This window comes from Pristis pectinata, chromosome 10, assembly GCF_009764475.1.
Source record: "Pristis pectinata isolate sPriPec2 chromosome 10, sPriPec2.1.pri, whole genome shotgun sequence".
Taxonomy (NCBI): domain Eukaryota; kingdom Metazoa; phylum Chordata; class Chondrichthyes; order Rhinopristiformes; family Pristidae; genus Pristis; species Pristis pectinata.
Genome location: NC_067414.1, coordinates 55108588 through 55133219, shown reverse-complemented (window position 1 = coordinate 55133219; position 24632 = coordinate 55108588). Strand labels below are relative to the sequence as shown.

The 24632-nt window shown below is 40.3% G+C and overlaps 1 protein-coding gene across 1 annotated transcript in view; it reads right to left on the bottom strand.

The window, feature by feature from the left end:
* Positions 1 to 1711: 1711 nt before the first annotated feature.
* LOC127575155 (macoilin-like) overlaps positions 1712 to 24632 on the bottom strand; it is a 72171-nt gene continuing 49250 nt past the window's right edge. The window contains exons 4-11 of the mRNA XM_052024848.1: positions 23389 to 23512; positions 20929 to 21107; positions 19436 to 19892; positions 10271 to 10429; positions 9968 to 10150; positions 8256 to 8376; positions 2375 to 2549; positions 1712 to 1911 (exon numbers count right to left, since the gene is read on the bottom strand). Coding sequence (XP_051880808.1) covers positions 1712 to 1911; positions 2375 to 2549; positions 8256 to 8376; positions 9968 to 10150; positions 10271 to 10429; positions 19436 to 19892; positions 20929 to 21107; positions 23389 to 23512 — 1598 coding nt within the window. The remainder of the gene's footprint in view (positions 1912 to 2374; positions 2550 to 8255; positions 8377 to 9967; positions 10151 to 10270; positions 10430 to 19435; positions 19893 to 20928; positions 21108 to 23388; positions 23513 to 24632) is intronic.

Genomic DNA, 24632 nt, shown 5'->3' with positions numbered 1-24632 from the left:
GGGAATCAATGTATATTGAAGGTACACCTGCTAGTTTCTTCCAATTTCTGTCATGATAAACTGTTAGTCAGTTTGTGTCTTCTCTCCATTATGTGACATTTTCTCGTTGCAACCTAGTACCATCATTACCAGACAGTGCTGCCCTAGACCCATGGATCCTGTTAAGATGAATCTAGAGCAGAACCCCGTTTCATTGTCATGATTCACACAAGGGAATTTTATGCAACGTGTCTGCTCTCAGACTGCCTTTAAGCAACAGCACCAAAACACCAGATAGCGATCAACTGCAAGACATCAAAAACTGTGCATATGTTTTCCGACACAGTCTTTGTTATTTGCAGAGTAAATCAGTAAAATACAATTCTCTTCAAGCTTAACCAAGTAGTACATATTCCTCTACTGATAAGCATATGAATCAAAATTCCCACTATCTGGACAATTTGCATTTTACAATGCAACAAAACCATGATACTGTACGAAGCTACAAACCATATAAATTGATGCTACCATCGATCACAAGATTGGGTAAAATAACAGCCTCTCTCATGTTCAAACAGCCTCTACCTTATATTACCCTGATTATCCAGATCACAGCAAATTAAGATCAAAATGTAAAATTGATACTCACTACATTATCGAGAAATATTATCATCAGCTTTTAACAACATTAACTGTTTATTACAGTTTCTTTATTACCACCTGGGACCAAACAGCAGTTACTAAGAAGGAGCTACAACATAAGATAGAACATGATGTGAAATGTTAGTTTGGAGTGAGCCTGGGAATAATTTGATAAAGTTAGACATTTAATTGATGTTGGGGAGCGTGCTAAACATCAAAGGGATTCTGTTGAACACAGTCGTGATATTATGTTACATAGGAATGTTGAGCAAAGGATTCGCAAGTGTGGCAGAGTAAGCATTTCTGGAATAGGGGTTAAACAATGCAGAGGCTAAAATGGAATTTGCAAATGGTTTTTAGTGACTGCATTATTAAATGATGTCTCTGTTAACAATTCAAGAAAGAGGAACAATGATTCTGAAAATAAAATATTATTTGCATCAGTCTAAGACTATAAATGTCTTAAACTTCTGAATGATGTTCCTTTTAAGTGATGACACCATTTTTTAATGTGAATATGTTACCCGTTATTATCTTGGTTTTGTTATACTTTTGGTGAACCTAAGAATAAAATCCACAGAAGTGCAAATAATGGACCTGCTCTGCTAGAAATTTGTTCTTGTTTTAGTTTAATATTTCCACAACATTGTTTTGCAATAATCATCCCTGTGCTTTTTATGATTTGCTTGTTAATGCTGACTTAGTGTTTGATCCAGTGTTAATTCTGACTGTTGCTTCAAGCAATAAAAAGCAGTCATGCTATGTTGGCATTGTTCAAATATTGTATCAATACCAGTTAAGCAGTAAGGTGCTGTATTGAAATCTTCAGGTAGAATTTGTAATGTTTTGGGTAGATTGAAGCACATAATGATGGCCAAATGCTTCCAGATATCCATGTTTTCTAAAGAACCTAGTCAATTATATGATTAAAAAGCACCTTAGTGCCATATAATTATATCTAAAGATCCCTTAAATGCAATAAAAAGAAAAATCATTATGTACGAATACAAAAAAAAGATTCACCTCCTCCAGTATGAGCCATGGGTGTAAGAAAATAATAATTGAAGGTTAGTTAAGGAGGATAGTGCATTTATTTCTTCAGAGGCTGGTACATTAAAGTGTTAGGATCAAGTACAGAATTCCCAGTCTCCACAAATTTAGAGGAATAATGTGAAGTTGCGGGACTGAGTGTGTTTGCAACACTGTAAGTGATCCCCGGCATAACTGCCATAACTTCAGCAACCTTCTGTTTGAGCTCTTCAATTTCCTGATCTTGTTGGATTATATGTCCTGAAAAACAAAATTAACACATGATAATTGATGTTAATTGTATGTAAGGTTATATATCCTCTGATACACTCGGTTTTTAATGTTGACTGCCTTTATTCATTCATGGGGGAAAGAGAGAAGATAGCAGAATCAAGACCATTGTTTACATTACTTTGTCTTTATATGAAATTGCTGGCTCATTCTTACTCTAACTATTGCCCCATGTATTTTACAAGTGCTAAAACTGAGAATCCAAACACATGGCACCTTAGCTCTCAGTATGACATATTTCAATAAGGGCAGCCAGCCTTTACTAATGGATCGTAAATCACAGGAGCAGCAATTTTATGGCGGAAATTTATTCTGCTCAACCTGCATGCCCCAAAAAAATACCTGCCCCACTTAATGCATCAAAAAGGCCACAGAACTTCCTTTCAGCTCTATAAACAATAACAATGACTCTACAATTACAAACACTGCTTACCTTGTGCAATCTCTAGTTGTCTCCTGGCATCCCCAAGAGCAGAGAAGAGGTCCAGTTTGATCCTGGTCTCTGCACTGAGATTGGTCTCTAAGTGCTGAGTTTTATCCTGCATGGCTGAAAGTGCTGCCATCAACATTTCAGTGTCCTGTTCATTTTCTTTATATTTACAAAGTTCCTGCAGTAAAGTGATAAAAGCAACAAATTCAGATAATTTTTCAAACCTACCATCTTAACTAGAACCAAGGAGATGTGTGTTAGGTGAAGGGGTTAAGGCTGAGTATGGAGAAAGTTGTTGATGTAGATGGTTGCAAATCTCTGGCACTCTCTATTCCATAAGACCATAAGATATAGGAGCAGAATTAGGCCATTCGGCCTGTCGAGTCTGCTCTGCCATTCAATCATGGCTGATTTTTTAAATTTAAACTACATTCTCCTGCCTTCTCCCTGTAATCCTTCACCCCCTTACTCTAGGGCCAGCACATTCTTTCTTAGATAAGGGGCCTATAATTGTTCAAATGCAATCTGACCAACGCCTTATAAAGCCTCACCAGTACATCCTTGCTTTTATATTCTAGTCCTCTTGAAATGAATGCTAACATTGCATTTGCCGCCTTTACTACCAACTCAACCTGCAAGTTAACCTCAAGGGAATCCTGCACTAGGACTTCCAAGTCCCTTTGCACCTCCAATTTCTGAATTCTCTCCCCATTGAGAAAATAGTCTACACCTTTATTCTTCCTGCCAAAGTGCATAACCCCACACTTCCCTACACTGTATTCCATCTGCCACTTCTTTCCCTCTTTCAACCTGTCCAAGTCCTTCTGCAGACTCCACGCCTCTGCAACATTACCTGTTCCTCCACCTATCTCGGTATCATCTGCAAAATTGGTCACAATGCCGTCAGTTCCTTCATCTAGATCATTAATATATAAAGTTAAAAAGTTGCGGTCCCAACACTGACCCCTGTGGAACTCCACTAGTCACCGGCAGCCAACCTGAAAAGGACCCCTTTATCCCCACTCTCTGACTTCTGCCAATCAGCCATGCTTGTACCTTGTCTCTAACACCATGGGCTCTTATCTTGTTTAGCAGACTCATGCCCGGCACCTTGTCAAAGGCCTTCTGAAAATCCAAATAAATAATATCCACTGACTCTCCTTTGTCTAACCTATTTGTTACCTCCTCAAAGAATTCCAACAGATTTGTCAGGCGAGATCACCCCTTAATGAAACCATGCTGATTTCACCCTATTTTGTCATATACTTCCAAGTACTCTAAAATTTCATCCTTAATAATTCACTCTAAAATCTTATCAACCACCGAGGTCAGGCTAACTGGCCTATAATTTCCTGTCTTTTGCCTCCCTCTCTTCTTAAACAGGAGTGTCACATTTGCGACTTTCCAGTCCTCTAGGAACCCCCCCCTTCCCCCACCCTGACACCAGTGATTCTTGAAAGATCACTACTGGTGCCTGCACAATCTCTTCAGCTACCTCTTTCAGAACTCTGGGGTGTAGTCCACCTATTCCAGGTGATTTATCCAGCTCAACTTCCCAGCATCTTCTCCTTAGTAATGGCCACTACACTCACCTCTGCCCCCCGACCATCTTGAATTTCTGGCATGTTACTGGTGTCTTCCACTGTGAAGACTGACACAAAGTACCTATTCAGTTCCTCCACCATTTCCCTGTTACTACTTCTCCAGCATCATTTTCAAGTGGTCCAATGTCCACTCTTGCCTCTCTCTTGCCCTTTATGTATCTAAATAAAACTTTTGGAATCTTATTTTATATTATTGGCTTGTTTACCCTCATATTTCATCTTCTCCTTTATAGCTTTTTTAGTTGTCCTCTGTTGGCTTTTAAAAGCTTCCCAATCCTTTGGATTCCCACTAATCTTTGTCATTATCGTACGCCTTCTCTTTCGGTTAGCGTAATGCTTTACAGCGCCAGTGACCCGGCTTCAATTCCAGCCACTGTCTGTAAGGAGCTTGTTTGTTCTCCCCATGCCTGTGTGGGTTTCCTCCGGGTGCTCCGGTTTCCTCCCACGTTCCAAAGATGTACGGGTTAGGAAGTTGTGGGCATGCTATGTTGGCACCGGAAGTGTGGCGACACTTGCGGGCTGCCTCCAGAACACTCTACGCAAAAGATGTATTTCACTGTGTGTTTCGATGTACATGTAACTAATGAAGATATCTTATTTCTTATCTTATGCTGTCCCTGACTTCCCTTAGTGTGCTTCTTCCTTGGGATGAAATTCCAAACTACTCCTACAAACTCCTGCCATTGTTGCTCCACTGCCTCTCCTGCTAGGGTCGCCTTCCAAATCAACTCTGACCAGATCCTCCTCAAGCCTCTGTAGTTACCTTTACTCAACTGTAATACCATTACATCTGATTTCAGCTTCTCTTTCTCAATCTGCAGGATGAATTCTATCATATTATGGTCACTGCCTCCTAAGGGTCAGCTCCCTGATCAAGTCTGCCTCGTTACTCAACACCATATCCACAATAGCCTGTTCCCAAGTGGTGTCTACCACATGCTGCTCTAAAAAGACACTCCACAAATTCCTTTTCTTGTGGTTCATTTCCAACCTGTTTTTCCTGGTCTCCCCACATATTGAAGTCCCCTATGGTCACTATAACAGTGCCTTTCTCACGTGCCTTTTCTATCTCCTGGAGTATTTTGTACCCTACGTCTTGACCACTATTTGGAGGGCTGTACATAACTCTTTTTACCTTTTGTAGTTCCTCAACTCTACCCACAAAGATTCTACATCTTCTGATCCTATATTGTTCCTTGCTATCAATTTAATTTCGTTTTTAACTAACAGGCCCACTCCTCCCCCTCTGCCCACTTGCCTGTCTTTTCAATATGATGCGTATCCTTGGACATTTAGCTCCCAGCTCTGATACTCTTTCAGCCACATCTCTGTGAAGCCCATGACATAGTATCCGCCAATTTCGATGCGCACTGTAAACTCATTTACATTGTTACGTATACTGTGTGCATTCAGATACAACATCCTCAGTCCTGTAATCACCACCTCCCTTCTCAAAGTCATCCTTGTGTTGCCTGAAGTTAGATACCTAACTCTTTCTGAACTCTGTCTTATTTTTTTATTCTGGAGACTTTAATAATCTTTCCTACGCTCCTCTTTTGACCTTTTCCTCGATTTTCCATGCTATTGAACCCCCCCCCCCCCCCCACTGTTTAGTTTAAAGCCTTATCTACAGCCCTAGTTAGGCAACTCACCAGGACTCTGATCCCAGCATGATTCAGGTAGAGCCCATCCCATTGGAACAGCTTCTTCCTGTTTGAATTCAAACCCATTTCTCCCACACCAATCTTTGAGCCACATGTTAATCTCTTTAATCTTTTTGACTCTGTGCCAATTAGTGTGTGGCTGAGGTAGTAATCCAGAGATTCCATAAGGCTGAGATCAATAGATTTATGGATGCTCAAAGAATCAAGGGATTTGAGAATTGGGCATAAAAAATAGACCTGTTACAGTATCAGCCACATTCTTTTTCAATGGTGGAACATGATTGAGGGACTATGTGGTCTGGTCTTCAATTCCTTATATTTCTTATTAGCTATAAAAGCACATGATGTTTTTTACCTTTAATTCTTTCCATGTTAAAATTTGCTCCAATCAAAGGAACACCTTTACATATAAGCTAATAAAAACAGTTAAAATAGTAATGAATTTGTTTAATAGTGTAATCTCAGGTGCATTTACTGTTTCACACCGATGTTGATCACTTAGAAGCTCACGCACCGGAAGTGACCAACTTGATATCCTCACCTCCAGCAACACAGCAGCACCCTCTCTGCATTTCTAAAAGTGTTGATTTTTCTAAGCTGCATATGCCAACCAGCTCTAGAACCTCAACCAACAGATATCGTTCCCAATGCTTTCAACAGATGCCTTAGAGCAGAAAATGAGTGTTCCTAAGCTATTTGATATGGGAGGGTTCACAACTAAATATGATTTTGTCAGTAGCAAAGATGCAAAAGTGTACTTTGCAGCAGCAGTTAATAATTTACATAATTATGAATTAAAAATAGTTATGACCAATTTCTATCCACCTGAATCCGGTAATACTGATTTCATTCTCATTTTATAAAATTTCTAAATTGTCATAACTTTTTTTGTGACAATGTTACTAAAAGAAAAAATTAAACAAGCAATATCAACATTGTAGTGGCCATGTATCAACAGAGCAACCTTGAAACTTTTCTGTATTGTTCATGAAAGTTTACCAGAGACAGTGTGGTTAACAGTATTTCCTTAACAGATCCTTTAACAGTGACTTTTCAGTGCCACTTCTAAAAAATCTTATTCAGCAAACTGTCTAGTTTAGGGGGTTACAGAGTCGTATTAACATTTTAAACCATGGAAGAAGAGCCAACGGCATGCTTTTGCCAGGAAGTATGGTATAAAGCCAGACTTTTCATTTGATATTTTAATGAAAAACATAACAAATTTTTTACAAGTTCAGGGTTCACTTCCATTCCAACACACTTCGATGTTTCACACTCTACTTATCCATCCAACCTTGTACTCCCTTTCACTCTTATCTCCAGTATTTTTCCTTGCAGAGTCTCGTCAATCTGTTGCCACTGGCGCTCAGCCAATCCTCACACCCAGCCACACTGCCACCCAGTGCTCACCTAATGCTATTGCACCCAGCTAACCAGCCACAGCACCACCCAGTCCCTGGGCACCCAGCCAACCAGTCACGCTGCTGCCCAGTGTTCACCCAATACCATTGCATCCAGCCAAACAGCCTCGGCACAATCCAGTGCTCAGCCAATACTATTACACCAGACAGCCAGAAACAGCGCCACCCAGTGTTCACCCAAACTATTGCACCAGCCAATAGCCATGGCCACACACCACACCACAGCCACCCACACCAAACCACCAGCCAATAGCCATGGCACCATCCATCTTGGCAAATGATGGGAACAAGGCAAAGTCCAGCCAATCATGCCAGAAAAGGTAGAAGCTAATCTGAGAGTGGCAGGCCATCCAACAGTGAAGCGGTATCTATTCTCCACAAAGAGGAAAAGGGTTGCTTGCAAGGTTTGGGCTGTGTTCTCTGGTGATTCCCAGCAGTAGCTACACCAGCTTTGTTTCTCCTCCCCTCAATCAGATGCTCATGGGAAAGTGCATTTCATCCATCAGTAGGGTCTTGAATTTCTGTAAGGCTTATTTTACTTTCTCAGTAAAACAAAGCTTTGATCTTCCCCATAGTTACAGGCTTGGGTGTGTGGTTTTGAAGCATCTGCTTAATATGACCCAACCAGTGAAGCCTTCATTCTTCCAAGATCATCTGCTGCAGACCAAGTGTCTTGACGATCTGGTTGTTGGTGGAACACTGGACCCAAGTTACACCAAGGATCCTCTTGTATGAACAAACATGAAATCTTTTCAATACACACAAAGTGCCGGAGGAACTCAGCAGGTCAGGCAGCATCTATGGAGGGAAATAAGCAGTCGATGTTTCGGGTCGAGACCCTTCTTCAGAACTGGAAAGGAAGAGGGCAAAAGCCAGAATAAGGGGGTGGGGGGGTGTTGGGGGATAGGGGGAGGAGAACAAGCTGGCAGGTGATAGGTGAGTCCAAGTGAGAGGGGGAAGATAGGTGGGTGGGGGAAGGGGGATGAAAGGGAGTGATGTTACAAACAAAATGCTGGAATCTACTCAGCCTGCACTCTTGTTTTAAGCGTGTCACTAAAATTTCACAGTTACTCACACATCCAATACACAAACCACAAAACTGCTGAGCACTGGAAGAACGGTGACACCATCAATGAACCCTGCAAGCTTCATTCTAATCCATAAAGAACTTTGAAACATGGTGTGAGATACCTACCTGCACTTCCTGCTCTACTTTCCTTAAGTGTTCATCTTTCACTTTGAGTTCTGTTTGCAGCTGTTTATATTCTGCATCCATTTCTTTCATTCTGTTCTTCAAGGTGTCTGTACAGTCTCCCCTGGAAATTATAAACCATGTGGATAAATACATAGCACACAGAAAAAAAACATACAACTCTGAAATGATAAGGGACCAAATAAGCTGTTTCTGGGTGCCAGCTATAGAGGTGACATGGACTGGAAACATGGCAGCTTTCTCAGTAATTAAGTTCTGTGACCCGGAAATTCTAGTCCAGCAAAGGATCAGGTCACACTTCGATCATGGGCCCCCAAACCTCCACGGTACCGCAGGTGAGGCCTCGCTCTTTAACAGAAACTGCACCTTTTCCTGGGATAAAAACAGGCTGCCCAGGACAGAGACCAAAGGTTCTTGGGGTGGGCTAGGTGCAGTGAACAAGTATGTGGCTGAAGAAGTGAGGTGGTGATTAAGGCTTTCATGGGAATCAAAGGGATGCTGGGCTGATTGCCTGATGAGATGAGGGAGTTAGCTGGTGATGCCTGGAAAGGAGAAACTTGAAGGGCAAAAGGTAAATATGGGACTCACCTTTGTGGGATCTGAATCTGGCACTGCTCTGTGAAGACCCATTTGTCCCAGGAGTGCTAACTGATGGTCATTCCTGGGTCAACATGGTCTAATATCCTTCAGTGTTACAAAAGGGGAACAGCAGCTCCTTGTGCATGGTCTGCCAAGGAAATTGTATCAGACGTGTCAGTACTCAAGAGGATGTGCCTGCTCACTTTTTTTGATTGATATGAAATAGTCATTATTGTACTTCACTCTGTGTTGAGTATGTCATCAATCGCATGGTGTCAACATGAATAGCACAACACAATCTAATGTGTAGGTCATGATTTTACAATGTAAGGTAACAACAGAGTTTGCATTGTGCTTCCAACTCACTGGAATACCTGTTGCAAAAGGAAAAAGAGGCCAGCATTAACTCGTCCCATCTCTCAGTCAAATTAGGGGGAGCAATATCTTCAAAAAGAACTTCTTATAAAAATTGCTAAATATATTAAAAAGGCAATTTGGAGTGTATATTTTGTTTTGTCTTTTCTTGGTTACATGTTTCCCCCCTTGCTCATTAAGAAATGAAGGAAAACAACAGCTTGCAGTTATTTAACAGCTTTAACTTGGTAAAACATCACAGTGCTTCACAGGGACTATCAAACAAAAAAGGAACCAAATCAAAGAAGAGAGGTGGAGAACTGGAGATATTTAGGGACTCTCAGCAGATGATAACAACCTACCCACTTAGCCAAAACAAACAGGTCCTGACATTCAATCCCACCTTCCATTTGTCCCAATAAGTGGCTGCCAAGCCCTGCAATTTTCCACCCATATCCCAATTGATTGGATGATCTTAGATAGTGGGGCCCAGGAGTTAAAATATTCCAGGTCTCCCTTCTGAAGCACCAGATGAGTTGCTAACACACTTCACAGTTCATTTCCCCAATACTGACTCACAGTGACTAATGTTAAACTTCTCTCGTATAATTTGTTAAATTGACTACAGGATAATATTTACTTAATGGATTCCTTTATTAAGAAATGGTAAGCAAAAATGAAACTGAATTACACTATTGTACTCATTTGGAAAGAATAAACCAGTCCGTTCATTGTAAAAGATAGGCATATCACAGCAGTACCTGATGGATGCAGTGAGTGAAACGGCCCGAGTAAGAACTGAAGCTTCATCTGTTTTTCTCCTTTTTGCATCCATCAGCTGTTTCTCCAGCAGAGCTCGACCCTCCAGCTCTGCTCTAAGCTTTTTCTCTAGATAGGCAATGTTCTGCTTGTCCTTCTGTTTGGCTTGCAAAGCGCAGTGCATTCTAAAAGGAAAGGAAAAAACAACCATTCCCCGAATGCGGCTAACTGCTGTCCATTTAATCTGAGAAAGATAAGTGATTAGATAAAGCCTGTTCCATACTATGCACTGTGCCCATCCCTACCTGGTCTGTAGAAGCTCATTTTCTTGTCGAAGCTGAACAAGCTCAGACCGTACTTTTTGTTTGCTGTTGGTCAATACATTAACCTGATTACGGAGTCCCTGCTCATATTGCCTAGAGGCTTGTAGGTCTGCCTTCAGTTTCTTTATATCACTTTCCAATCTAGGCAAACAAAAATTATGGTTAGCTTTCCTGACTTTGTGAAAAAACTGGTTACATTCTTACAATATTTCATTTTAGTGCCTCAATATTACAGCAACTTTCAAAGCATTATTTCAATGGAAAATGAAACTCGTCTGCTTTGTTGTGCTCTCATGGAATGCTAGGTGGGGTGTGGAGACCAAATTTCAACGTATGATAGCTGGGGAAATTTTGAAATTGTAACCCATATATACTCTGTCAAGCAGGAAGGAACTAGTGGCAGGTTTGGAAATAAAGACCTGTACTTATACCACACTTTTCATGACGCCATGTTGTCACAAAATACCTTGCAGCCCAAGAGGTATTTTTGATATATAGTCACTGTGATAATGGAGGAGATGCTTGCACACACCAAGCTCCCACAAAGAGCAATGTGATATTGACAAGATAAGCTGTTTTAGTGAAGATGATGGAGGGACAAATATTACTTTTTTTGACATAGAGCTGTGGGATTTTTTGCATTCACCCAGAGAGGGCAGACGGGGCTTCGATTTAACGGTTCGTCAAAAGGCAGCACCACTAATAATGCATTGCTTCCTCAACACTCCATGAAAGTGTCAGTCTTAATACGTGCACTTCTCTGGATTAACCTCGAAGCATCTGACTCTGAGGTAAGAGTGTGACCAACTGGTCATGATTAACACCTACAAAGACCCAAAATGGTAAAAGCAAAACAAGTAAATGTAAAGTAGGTGCTGGTATTGCCATTTTAAAAAAAAGTCAAGACATTTTGCAACAACAAATGGGATTATAAGAACTTCTGTTATTCACAAAAACTTTATCTCCAACAGCAACAAGCCCCTGTCAACAGAGAGGATGGCCACTGTGTTCTTGGCCTTGGAAGAGGAAGCATTTGAATCATCCACACAAGTCATTACAACTAGCAAGGCAGGCTTTTTTGACTAAGGCTGAGGAAGCTATCTTATTGTCCTGCTGTTTTAAACTGGCTATTCATTAGTTTTCTCCACAGAACAGTTTTTTCCAAAGAACAATTTTCTCCAATAGCTAAGGAAACTAGAGAAATAAAGGACTGCAGATGCTGGAATCTAGGTGAAAAACACAATGATGCTGAAGGAACTCAGCAGGCAGGCAGCATCTGTGGAGTAAAGCAGGCGGTCAACATTTCGGGTCAGGACAGAAGACAGTCCTGAAGAAGGGTCCTGACCTGAAATGTTGACTGCCCGCTTTTCTCCACGGATGCTGCCTGGCCTGCTGAGTTCCTCCAGCATCATCATGTTTTTCAGCTTTGGCAGCCGGCAACTGCATTCAAAAAGGTTCCTCATGGTAGGCTGATCCATAAGATTAAGGTAGATTCAGAATTGGCTTGGCCATGGAAGACAGAGAGTAGTGGTGGAAGGGTGTTATTCTGACTGGAGGTCTGTGAGTAGTAGTGTTCTGCAGGGATCTGTACTGGGACTTCTGCTGTTTGTAATATATACAAATGATTTGGATGAAAAAGTGGGTGGTCTAATTAGTAAGTTTGCAGACAACGCAAAAATTGGCAGAGTTGTGGATAGTGAAGAACGTTGTCAAAGAATACAACAGGCCATTAGGTCAGCTGGAAATATGGGAAGAGAAATGGCAGATGAAGTTTAATCCAGACGTGTGAGGTGTTGCAGTTTGGGAGGTCAAATGTATGAGGAAAGTATACAATAACTGGCAGAACTTTTAGGAGCGTTAGTGCTCAAAGGAATCATGAGGTGCAAATTCATAGCTCCCTGAAAGCAACAACGCAAGAGGATAGGGTGGTAAAGAAGGTATATGGCATTGCTTATACAAATTGGCAGGTTGTGTTGCAGCTGTATAAAACTTTGGTTAGGTCACATTTGGAGTATTGTGTGCAGTTCTGGTCACCGAATTACAGGAAGGATGTGGAGGCTTTTGAGAGGGTGTAGAAGAGGTTCACCGGGATGTGCCTGGATTGAAATATATTGGCTGTAAGGAGATGTTGGACAAACTTGGATTGTTTTTGCTGTGGTGTCAGAGGCTGAGGGGTGACCTGATAGAAGTATATAAAATTATGAGAGGCATAATTTAGATTGTCAGAGTCAGATTAGATTGTCAGATAGTCAGAGCCTTTTTCCCAGGGGTGTAAATGTCAAATAATAGAGGCCATGACTTTAAGGCAAGAGGGGAAAAGTTTAAAGATTTACAAGACAAGTTTTTTTTACACACAGAGTGATAGGTACCTGGAACGGGCTGCCAGGAGTAGTGGTGGAAGCAGATACCATAGCAATATTTAAGAGGCATTTAGACAAGCACATGAATAGGCAAGGAATGGAGGGCTATAGACCATGTGCAGGCAGATGGGACTAGTTTAGTTTGGTATCGTGGGCTGAAGTGCCTGTTCCTGTGTTCTCATGTCCTGTCTTCTATGTTCTATGTCAAAGGCATGTTTACCCTTTTAGATGGACATAGTGGATCAATGGTGCTGCATGAAGCAAAGTTCTCCTAGGGTTCCGGGCAAGACCCACCTCTCAACAAATGCCTAAAGCAGAATATCTGTTCACTTATTTCACTGCTGTTTGCGGGAGATTGCTGTGTTTGCATTGGCTGACATTTTATCCATACTGCAGCAGCAATAACACTTCAGAAATACTTTGTTAGTTAGTGCTGGAAATCCGAAGGTCATGAAAGGTGCTAAAATGTATGCAAGCTTTTAGGTTTCTATTACATTCTATGTTAATAGGCTATGGACAGTGAAATGTTTTGTTCTTGTCAGTGATACAGAAGACCTTTCTCTGATCGTACTAGTTCCAGAGCAAGATCTCACCTTTAGTCACTTTCAGTCACAGAACAACTGTGCGTTCTCAGCGTTTCCTGGGTTAGATTTCCAGTATTCAATGTAATAACCTGATTATTTTTTTGTCTGGGTTAAATAACATCAAGCAAATTTAGAATTCAAATGTGGATGTTGAAGATATGCATTTAAAATGACTTGAAATGGGTTCACTTTTGATAAAAAGTAATTTGATTCTATGTGACTTTTGACATGTGTAATTGATAGATAGGGTTTAAAATAATCCACATCATATTGGAGACTTTAATCAGAGCTACAAACTTGAATGTGCACATTAACAGTTGACGTTGTTTCACTTTTCATCTGGCTTCTTCCCAATGAATATGGAGCCAAAGTTATTGTTTCTGGTCATTTCTAATTTGCAAAAGTCAGTGTCAGCTCATTGAATCATTGTAACAAAAGCAGAGAGCACAAACAGTGTTTTTGGTATATATAGGTACATCCTAAGAGCAAATTTTTATTCCATATCCCTGATTTTTTGATAGTGATTTGTGAATTCCATTAGGGCGAATTTCTGTCACCTGAACTGCCATAATGTGGGAGTCATCTATATTACATCACTCCCCTGATTTGTACCTTGATGAAGGTGAAAAGATCTTTGATGGTCACTAGTCATCAGACGCCCTCTGCCCATTCAATCATTTCAATTCCCTGGTCCTAACAGGTTCATCTTCATCATCGTGTATGTATGTATAATCCCCTACAGAAAGTGTTGGACAAAATGTGTGGTAACAGTGGTAAGTGAAAGTAGGGCAGACTAGAAAGTGGCATTGATGGAAAGGCAAAAAGGAGTGCCCACATGCTCCATGAATGTTCCTGAAATTGCTTTGAATGAAGTTAAAAGAGATCCAGGATCCATAGCCAATTGAAAACTAAACCTGTATAACAGATGCAAGAAGCATTCAACAAAAATATTACTTTGTTCATGGGATGTAGACCTCCTCAGTGAGAAGATTGTCATTTCCCCCTCTAGCGGAGGAGGCAGGTAGGAGTTAACCACATCACTTTGAGCTTGAAATCGCATATAGGCCATGCAAGGTAAAGATAGCAAATTTCCTTCCCTGAGGGATATTTCTGAACTCAGTGGGTTTTTACCACAATCCAGTTGTTACATTGACACTAGCTTTTTATTCCAGGTTTAATTATTTGAATATGAATTCCTCTCACTTTGAATTTGTGTCACCTTATCAATGGTCCATACCACTGGATTACAATCTAGTAACATTAACTACTTAAGTACCCATGTTATTAGTATAATAAAACACAGCCAAAAATAGTAGAATATAAGACCAAGGAGGGATTGAGCTCTGGTTAAATCAACCCTTGAATACCAATCCAATGACCTGGAAAAAGGATAGACTGACAAGGCACCATGCTGACCGTCAATGTCTGAATTACGAGAATGAAACTGGGGCCTTCCGGTCTAAATACCTCAGATAAGCTTAAATATTTTACAAAAAATTTACAGTTATTGGAATCCTCCTCCGATGAGAGCGATTGTTCTAACTTTGTTGCTAAATTACAAATAGCTCTGCATAATATCATTTTTACTTCGTGTTTAAAAAAAACTGTTCTTTGAATCACTTTAGGTAAATTAGAAAATAGTGTTTACTAATAATGTAACTAAATAGTGTCTTTTAACTTTGCCATTTTATTTGTAAGTACGAGTTTCAAAGTGAAACAAAAATAATAATGACCCATTTATATTTTGAGAGCAACAGACATGCTATTTATAATTTTATTTGAATGCAGCAGCCCAGATTTTGCTGAGGGTTTCAAACGGAACTCTTTTAATACCAGGAAGTCCAGGGCTTCAGGACCTGTATAGTCATAGAGTCATACAGCACAGAAACAGGCTCCTCGGCCCAACTGGTCCATGCCAACCAAGATTCCCATCCAAGCTAGTCCCATTTGCCTGCGTTTGGTCAGTATCCGTCTAAACCCTTCCTATCCATGTACCTGTCCAAGTACCTTTTAAATGTTGTTAATGTACCTGCCTCGACCACTTCCTCTGGCAGCTGAATCCATATATTGATCACTCTCTGACTGAAAAAGTTGCCCCGCAGGTTCCTATTAAATCTCTCCCCTCTCACCTTAAACCTATGCCTTCTAGTTCTTGATTCCCCAACCCTTGGAAAAAGACTGTGAGCATTCACCCTAGTTCTGCCCCTCAAAGTTATATACACCTCTGTAGGTTCTCCCCTCATTCTTCTATGCTCCAATGGAAAACAAAAAGTCCCAACCTGCTCGACCCTCATATCCCAGCAACATCCTCTGCACTCTTTCCAGCTTAGTCCAATGCAGGATCCTGAACTTACTTGGCAGTTGTGGCAGGGTATCTGTCAAGATGCTCAGCTGCTGGATTCCACATGGAGTCCAGCGATGGAGCTTCAATTTGCTGGGAGCTCCCAGCATTTCATTGGGAATTTCAGGGCTGAAGAGAAAAAGAAAGCAAATTCGGTGTTATTGGTGACTTACAGAATTACAGAATGGTTACAACTGAGAAGAAGTCCTTTTGGCTCACCAAATCCGTACCAATTCTATGTAAAAGCAATGCATTTAATCCCAGCCTCTGCCCATAACTCTGCATATTCTTTACTTACTGATATCTATCCAACTCCCTTTGGAATTCTACAATTGAATTTGTCTTCTGGCAATGCCTTCCAGATGGTAGTAACAACATAGGTAGAAAAAGGGATGAGGTCCTGTAAAGTGAATTTATGGAGTTAGGTGGAAGTTTAAAGAGAAGGACCTCCAAGGTTATAATCTCTGGATTACCACCTGTGCCACATGCTGCTGTGTACAGAAATGGGAGGATGGGTCAAATGAATGCATGACTAAAGGGACAGTGCAGGAGGAAGAGTTTTAGATACTTGGATCATTCAGGCCCCTTCTGGGGAAGGTGGACTTGTACAAACAGAGATTGCATCTGAACTGGAAGGAACCCAATATCCAGGGAGGTTTGTTATGCTGTTGGGGAGGGTGTAAACTAGCTTGGCAGGGGGTTGGAGTCAACAGGTGGGTATTTGGTGTCAAATATAGTACTTGGAGACATGATGAGGCAGATAGATTAAACTGCATTTATTTTAATTTAGAAGCCCAATGAATTTAGAGTGTTAATCAGCGCAGTGTACTACAAGGATCTGTGCAGTGACCGACTGTGTTTGTGATGTACATTATTGACTCGGATGTGTATGAACAAGGCATCATAAGTCTGGCAGATGATACGCAAATGGGTGATGTTATAAAGCTACTGAAAAGTTGGGCAGAGCAATGGCGGATGGAATTTAATCCTGACAAGTGTGAGGTTATGTATTTTGGGAAGGCAAACAAGGGGACGATTTATGCAGTAATTGGTTAGGGTTCTAGGACGTATTGAGGAACTGAGGAACCTTGGGGTACATGTCCATGGATCCCAAAAACATGGTAGCACAGGTGGATAAAGTGATGAAGAAGGTATATGGAATGCTTGCCTTCAGTAGCCATTGCATAGAATATAAGAGCTGGGGCATCATGTTAACAGTTTTATAAAAGATTTGTTAGGCCATGCCTGGAGTATTGTGTACAGCCATAGCCGTCACATTATAGGAAGGATATGATTGCACTGGAGAGGGTGCAGAAAAGATTCACCAGTATGTTGCCTGGATTGGAACGTTATGGTTTTAGGGAGAAAGACTGGATAGGCTGGACTTGTTTTCCCTGGAGCGGAGGAAGCTGAGAGGTGACTTGATAGAAGTATAAAAAATTGAGTGGATAGGCAGGGTCAATAGTAAATGTGTTTTATCTATGGTGGGGGTGTCAAAGATAAAAGAGCATAGGAGTAATGTGAGAAGTTTTATAAATATTCATCAGGAAGTTCAGAGGAGATGTGAGGGAGAATTTTTTCAAAAAGATAGTGGTTGGAGACTGGAATGCACTGCCAGCGGAGGTGGTAGAGGCAGATACTCTCATGACATTTAAAAAGCATCTAGACATATACTGGAATCGCCAATGAATAGAAGACTGCGGACCTAACACAGCATGTACGTGGTGGTCAAAGGGTCTGTTTCTGAGGGAACTCTGACTCAATATAACCACTGACTGCTAAAAAAGTTCTTGAGTTTTTGTTCTTTTGTCGATCACTTTCATTCTATGTCCCCTCATTCTTGACTCCTCCACCAATGGCAACAGATTCTCTCTATCCTATCTACACACTTCATAATTTTAAATACCTCTATCAGATCCCCTCACAACTTTATCTGTTCCAAGGAGGACAACCCCAGTTTCTCTGATCTATCCACATATATAAAGTCTCTCTATCTGGAATATTTTACCGACTCTCTTCTATGCCCTCTCCAAAGCCTTTACATATTTCCTAAAGTGCAGTATATAGAAATGTAGACAAATCAGTGTTTTGTACATATTCGTCATGACTTCCTTGCACTTGTATTTTACATCTCTGTTCATAATTTGAACAGAATCCCAGAGCCCCATATGCTTTTGCCCACTTTATAACTTCCTTGACCTTCCTGAAATCAATACTTCTTCAATGAGTGACAACTTCAATGTTAATACCTAGAAACTGACCCAAGGTATAGTAATCTAAATGGATGTGTTTTGACTGGCACAATAAAACACATGGTCTCTGAATAAGTTTATAAACGAGGAGGGACTAAAGGTTGGCACTGATAATCAGATGCTGAGATCCCTGCACTCTTTTGACTCAAGTGCAGAACAGATTCAAAATTCATGCTGCTCTCTCAATAACACAATAATAAGCATGCTGCTGTTGGTGTTGCCTCACAACTACTGAGCTCAATTTCTTGAGTAGCTGGCATCACCCCAAACTACTGAGAGTTGATTCCATCTAGCCTGCAACTCCTAAAGGAGTTCCAAGCCTGTAGTGGCATGCTGGAAGACATGAACAACAGGGGAAACAAGTAAAAATTACAGACACTGCAATATGAAACAAAAACAAGACTGCGCTGATTCGAATCATTGACCAGTTTCTCTTTCCACAGATGCTGCTTAACTGACTGAGTTTTTTGATAGTGATGTTTACTAGGCTGTTTAGATAGGCACAGGAATATGCAGGGAATAGAAGGATATAGATCATGTGCAGGCAGAAGGGATTAGTTTAATCTGGTATCATGCTTGGCACAGACATCATAGGCCAAAGGGCCTGTTACTATGTTGTACTATTCTATGTTACATGATTTTCCAACATTTCTGTTTTTGAGCAACAGGGGGAGTCCTGGAAGCCTTGGTAAAAGAGGAGGAGAGAGGTCATCTACCCACAGGAGGCCAGGAAGCCCTCCAACTTCACAGCGGCAGCAGTGCGATGAGGTAGCAGTTGAGGTAAACTAGAGGAGTTAAGCCCCAAAGACTTGAAGCCACAAGACATGTAATTACTTCACTGAATTAGTCAGTGGGTAAAGATATCATCAAACCCCATTTGTAGCACGTGTATCATTCATTTCATTCATTGATCAATGCAAAACACCAACATCCCTCAGCTATCAACAATCTTCATTCGTCACTCCACCTTCTCCAGTGCCTCTGCCTCCTGCTGTACTGCTGCTGGCAAAGATAGAGCCCAAGTTACTGAAGGTTGTGGTGGGTATAACAAGCAACCATAAGTTTGTGGACTCTGTTGTGTACTGTAAGGTGCAAACAGGGGCAGTCCAATTGGTGAAAACTTTGCTTTAGCTCTTTGACCTTCTGAAATGTTCCTCATCACCCTTTGGTCAGAGCAGGTATTTTTGTTTTAATGTTCTTAAAATGTATTAACATCTCTGGCTCAAAAGATTTAATTGTCATTACAGTACCTTTTTTTTTGCTTTCAATGATCCTAAGACTGGATAGTCTTAAATATTCATGTAGTTTTTTTCAATGCATAAACATGTCACATTTCAGTTAAGGTTTAGGTTCAAGTGACTTTTTTTTAATTAATGCATTTTTGGAAAGCATAAATGTCATATATTGTAGACATATGTACAGTATATTTGGATTAATCTTGTTGATTGCACATGTTGACAGATTAATCTGTTTTGTAATGGCTGAATCAGACACTTAACCTAATGTTTTGCCATTCACCCTTATTTAACCAATTACACCTCACTAATATTTGACTATGCATATTTCTATACATAAGACTGAGGATTCCCACCAACATGAGGATCTCTTACCGCAGCACAGCCTCTGGTTTGCTGTTCTGATGATTCAAAGAGCCATTTTCGAAGATCCCTTTGCGTGCACTGGTGCTTTTGCTTGAACACTTTTGCTTCTTCTCCACTTTGGGAAAAATCACATTGCCATTCGATGCACAATGCTGCTTTGGTGATTTGTGCTTGCAGACTTTTGAGGTTTCGGCACACAGGTCATCATGGGATAGGTTTTCAGTACTTCCAAATGGCTCATACTCCATTGTTTTGATAAAGTGATTTTCCACACATTCTGTTTCACTCATCCTAGAGTCAGGTGCTTGTAAACAATTACTAGCTCCAAGAGTATGCTTTATGACCTCCTTCTCTTTCCCTCTTTCTTTAAACTCCAGTTCCGGTAAGACTAAACTGTACTTCTTCCCGATTACAATGGCTCTATTTTCTTGCTGGTACTGAGACCACAGCGAAAGCCCTTTAAATGCTAAAGCAAACAAAATTTTAAAAAATTTATAGAATGAGAGGATAAAAAACAATTTTATTTTGCATTTCCAGCATCTGCAGCAATTTTCCAGAGAATGTTGTTGTTTATTGCAAAGGGAATTGAATGCAAAAGTGGGGAGGTTATGGTTCAGGTATATATGGTATTAGTGAGACCACATCTGGAGTATTGTGTACAGTACTCAACTTCTTATTTAAGGAAGGATTTTAATGCATTGAAAGCAGTTGAAAGAATATTTACTCAACTTATACCTGGAATGGGCCACCATTTAAAATTGAAGTAAGGGGTCATTGTTTTAAAATAAGGAATAGCCTATTCATGACAGAAATGAGGTGAAATTCTCAGAACACCATGAGTCTTTGGAATTCTCTTCCTCAAAGCAGAGTCCTTGAATATTTTTAAGGCAAAGGTATGTAGATTCTTGACAAGCAAGGGGTGACAGACGACCGCAAGCAGACGGGAATGCAGAGTTGGGGTTACAATTAGAATAGCCATGATCTTATTAAAGAGCAAACCACGCTTGAGAGTCTGAATGGCCAACACCAGCTCAGAGTTCAGATGCTCATATGTCTATACATCCTGAACATGCCCAGTGTGCTAACATCCAGCCCCCTCTTTCCTCCTATTGTGCTGATAACCTGCCAGCAGCTAGACTATTGCACCTTATTGTCAAGCTGTTCTGAAATTTGGCCCTTTCTTCACCCAACTCTCTCAACTCTCTGACCCCTTCCACAAGTGGCATTTGTTCATGAACTAACAAACAAACAAACAAAAAAGGGCAGAACTCACTAACTGGCATTTGTAGCAGCTGGGTCATTAGAATTTTTGATGGAATATGAACCAAAGACATTTAAGAGCTCTCAGCAGGTTCCCTTTCAATATTGGATAAATACATTTTGTGGTGCCTTGACATGTATCCTCTGTTTGTTAAATAATAGATTAAAAATATATACAGTTTTGCATGGATCATTGTATCAAAGGAAAACAGCAGTGGAAATTGGGAAGTAGTTTCCAATACCTTTGTCCGGTGTCCCGTCCTGTCCTGGCTGCAGCTGTTCTGTTGAGGGTAAGGCCTGCTGAAGAAGTTGTATGAAAAACTCGTTCTGTTTTTGAACTTCTTTTTGTTTCCTTAATTTAATTTTGTAGTAAATGTAACTTTTAAATTCAAAACCTAAAGACACCATTGGATATCCTATGCTGAAAAAAGGAAAAACAAATGTTACTTAAGGAAAGAAAAGAGAAAACACATGGCTATATATGGCAGTATAGACAACAAGATATGATTATGCAACCAGTTTCCACCCATGATCGTCACCATGTTCATGAACACATCAAAGATCACAAACAAAATCCAAAACTGATGTGGCAGCATGCTGTGTTCCTCTAATGCTAACTCTCTGAAATTAACCTTAAATCACTATTTTTAAATAATCCTATACACCTCTGTCCTGTCCATCTTGTCCGCCATCTGTCCAAAATACAGAACATTATTACAATTGGGGTTCAGAACAAGAGAGGTTCTCTGCCTTGGTTCTCAGGTGTAAGTCACAATCTTTCCCACCCTTTGCAAAGTGAAAACAGTTCCCTATCCTTAGTATTTCTTCCGGAAGCAACCCATGTATGTTTTTCAATATAAGTGAGTAGATTAAACTTCTTAGTAATGTGAGAATCTCGTACTATAGTACTAACAATTCTGGCTGCAGCAACGTTGGAGTCAGTTACAACGCAGTGTGAGGAATGTGCATGTGATCGGCAGATTAAAGCCCTGGGTGCCACAGGAACATGAATTTGAAGCCACAATAGTGCGAAGCAGAAAGCAGACAATAAAATATAGTAAACTGTTGCAAGGCTATCTTTAATTGGCTCACTTCATGCCTCATTTAACCCATTGGATATCATCCATTAATTCAGACTGCAGCATGATAATGTTACCAAAGCAACGGTGGTAAAATAGATTTTTTTTAAAAGGTAGGCATTAAGTTTAATGTAGCCCAAATTACATATGCATTTAAATATTTTAATTGGTAAAACTAATATTAAGCTGGAACTACAAGATAAGGATTAATAATAAACATGACCCTGCAAGAGTCATAGCTGATTTGTTTGGACCAATTCATTTTTAAAAATAACTCCAATTACAAAAGTCATCTGTGATGTTCAAGTCATTTTGTATGTTAAACAGTAAAGCTAGTTAGATAAAGGGGTTTTGGATTTTGTAGGTGCCTATTCCATTGATGTTTTGGGCCTATGGAGCAGAGGGGCACAACCTGAAAATTTAGTTGGCCTAAGCTTGCAGGAATATGCCAGCAGTTTAGTGTTGTACTGTCAGCATTTGCTTCTGAACTTGCCGGCTAAGTTCTGCAGTAAGATTGCAGGATCTCAAAGGGTAAACCCATACTTATCTCTGTATATCATTAACGGTGTTGAGTTTGGGCTGCATGGTGAGCATAGGTGGAGAGTGGGTGGTTAGCAGGAATGGAATGTGGGTGGTGAGCACTGACAGTGAACATAAGTGGTGAGCGCGTGCAGTGAGCACGGGCAGTTCTCCACTGGCAGAAAGCTCTGGCCTTTTGCTTTTCTCCCTCCCATTAAGTGGCCTAATTTTTTTTTATATATTGTCAGAATGAAAGTATTATTTACTGTGATCATTGCTCCACTTTAAATTCCCAGCCTTTGCCAATGGCTATTCAGTAATTTTAAAAATCTGGTATTTTCCCCATTCTTAATTTCAATTCCCAGAGTCATAGTGTCATACAGCATGTAAATAGGTCCATTAAGTCCATGCCAACCATCACACACCCATTTACACTAATCCTATTTTATTCTCCCCTCATTCCCATCAACTCCCCCTAGATTCCAGCACTTGCCCACACATTAGCGGGCCATTTACAATGTCACAGTGGCCAATTAACCTACCAACCCACACATCTTTGGGATATGGGAGGAAGCCAGAGCATGCAGAAGGAATCCACAAGGTCGCAGGGAGAACATGAAAACTCCACACAGTCAGCACCAGAGGTTAGAAATGAACATGGATTGCTGAAGCTATAAGGCAGCAAATCCACTAGCTGCACCACTCTGCTGCCCGCAGGAAGTAGATGTTCAGAATTCATGATCTGTAACTAACAAACATGGCAAGCACTCAGCTAAAGGATTCACACAATAGTAACTACTGAACACAATATGCTCAAAGAAGCCCTGAGTTCCATCATATAATAAGCAGTGACATTGATACTTTGTGGAGAAATTGATGGACTACAATGTTTGAAATCTCTGAAGCACCAAGAGCATCAACACAATAGCATGAAACCATCAGAAAAAGAACTACATTTGGTGTTAAACTTTATGCATCCATTAAAGTCTGTATTGTGTGTTAAAGACCAACACTTGCTGGATTCTAGAGAAATAAAGGACTGCAGATGCTGGAATCCAGATGAAAAAAACAACAACGTGCTGGAGTAACTCTTCTCTGACTTACCAATGGGCTGCAAATGGCCGGCAAAGATCAGCATTGAAATTTCTTAAGTCCTTAAATCTGAATGTTGCTTCTATGTAAATAAAAAGTATCCAAAGTGACAAAGTAGACAAGCAAACACCCCTTTCTGCAAGGAAAAAATGACTTGTTTTAGAAAATGGACAAAGTTAATCTGATTATTTACCTTTTATAAATACAATTGCAAATGAAAGTTTTAAATTGTCATGAAGCCTGCTTCACTGTAGCCTACTGCATCATTCTACAGAGTATGTATCAAGCATAACCTCGATTTCCAAAATAATTTTGTTAACAAGTAGACAGAAGTCATTGTTACTCATATTTCTTCATTGATCTGTGCCTCCTTCAAATTTTGCTATTGCCTAGTGAGATGCTGAAAACTCTTACCACTAAATAACAGGAAGAAACTGACAACCAAAGTTGCTTGAGAGCACATTTTAAAAAAATTATTCTTTGTTCATGGGGATGAGGCTTATGAAATAGATCGACATTTCACTTCAAATGGTGATGCTGGAGGCCTCAATGCCTCAGAAGACCTGACCTCACAGAGGTATATGGGATGGTGGACAGTGTAACAGGGAAATCTGAACAGTACTTCTAACTTTACTAAGAAGATGGATCTAAAAGTGAGCCATATTTGTCATGAAGTTTCAGATGGAATGGTGGAAGCAAATATCCTGGAACTACTTAGGAAATAACTGCAATATGAAAGCTTCAGGAAATTTATGAATCAATTAACTGAAATAAGTCAAATAGTCTCCCTCTTCCATAGACTCTGCTCTGTTGGCCTATTCGTAGAAATTATGCTTGGGCAATTCAAATGGACAAATATGACTTCATAAATCACTGAATATAGAGAAAAAATGCATGCCTTTCTTGCGAACATTTGGGTATGATAAAAATCAAACTGTAATTATTCCAGCAATATTACTTGGGCCTGAAATTTATTGACCCATTTCATTGAATCATATTGCTGCTGGTGACCCAGGAATTCTGCTGCAAATAACTGAGATAGTTCTTTTAAATCTCCATTATCATCAGCTAAGAACAACTCCCTGTAATATTATGAAACGGGGATTGGAAATTGTAATTGAATCCTTTAAAGGGCTGTTGAATGAAGCTCGACAGCAGCAGCAGTGTATAGTTGGAATGACAGGTAACTATCAAGATATTGTGGCACTCAAAGAAAATTAAGAGTGAGGATGGCAACCCAAGAAGGATGCAGAAAT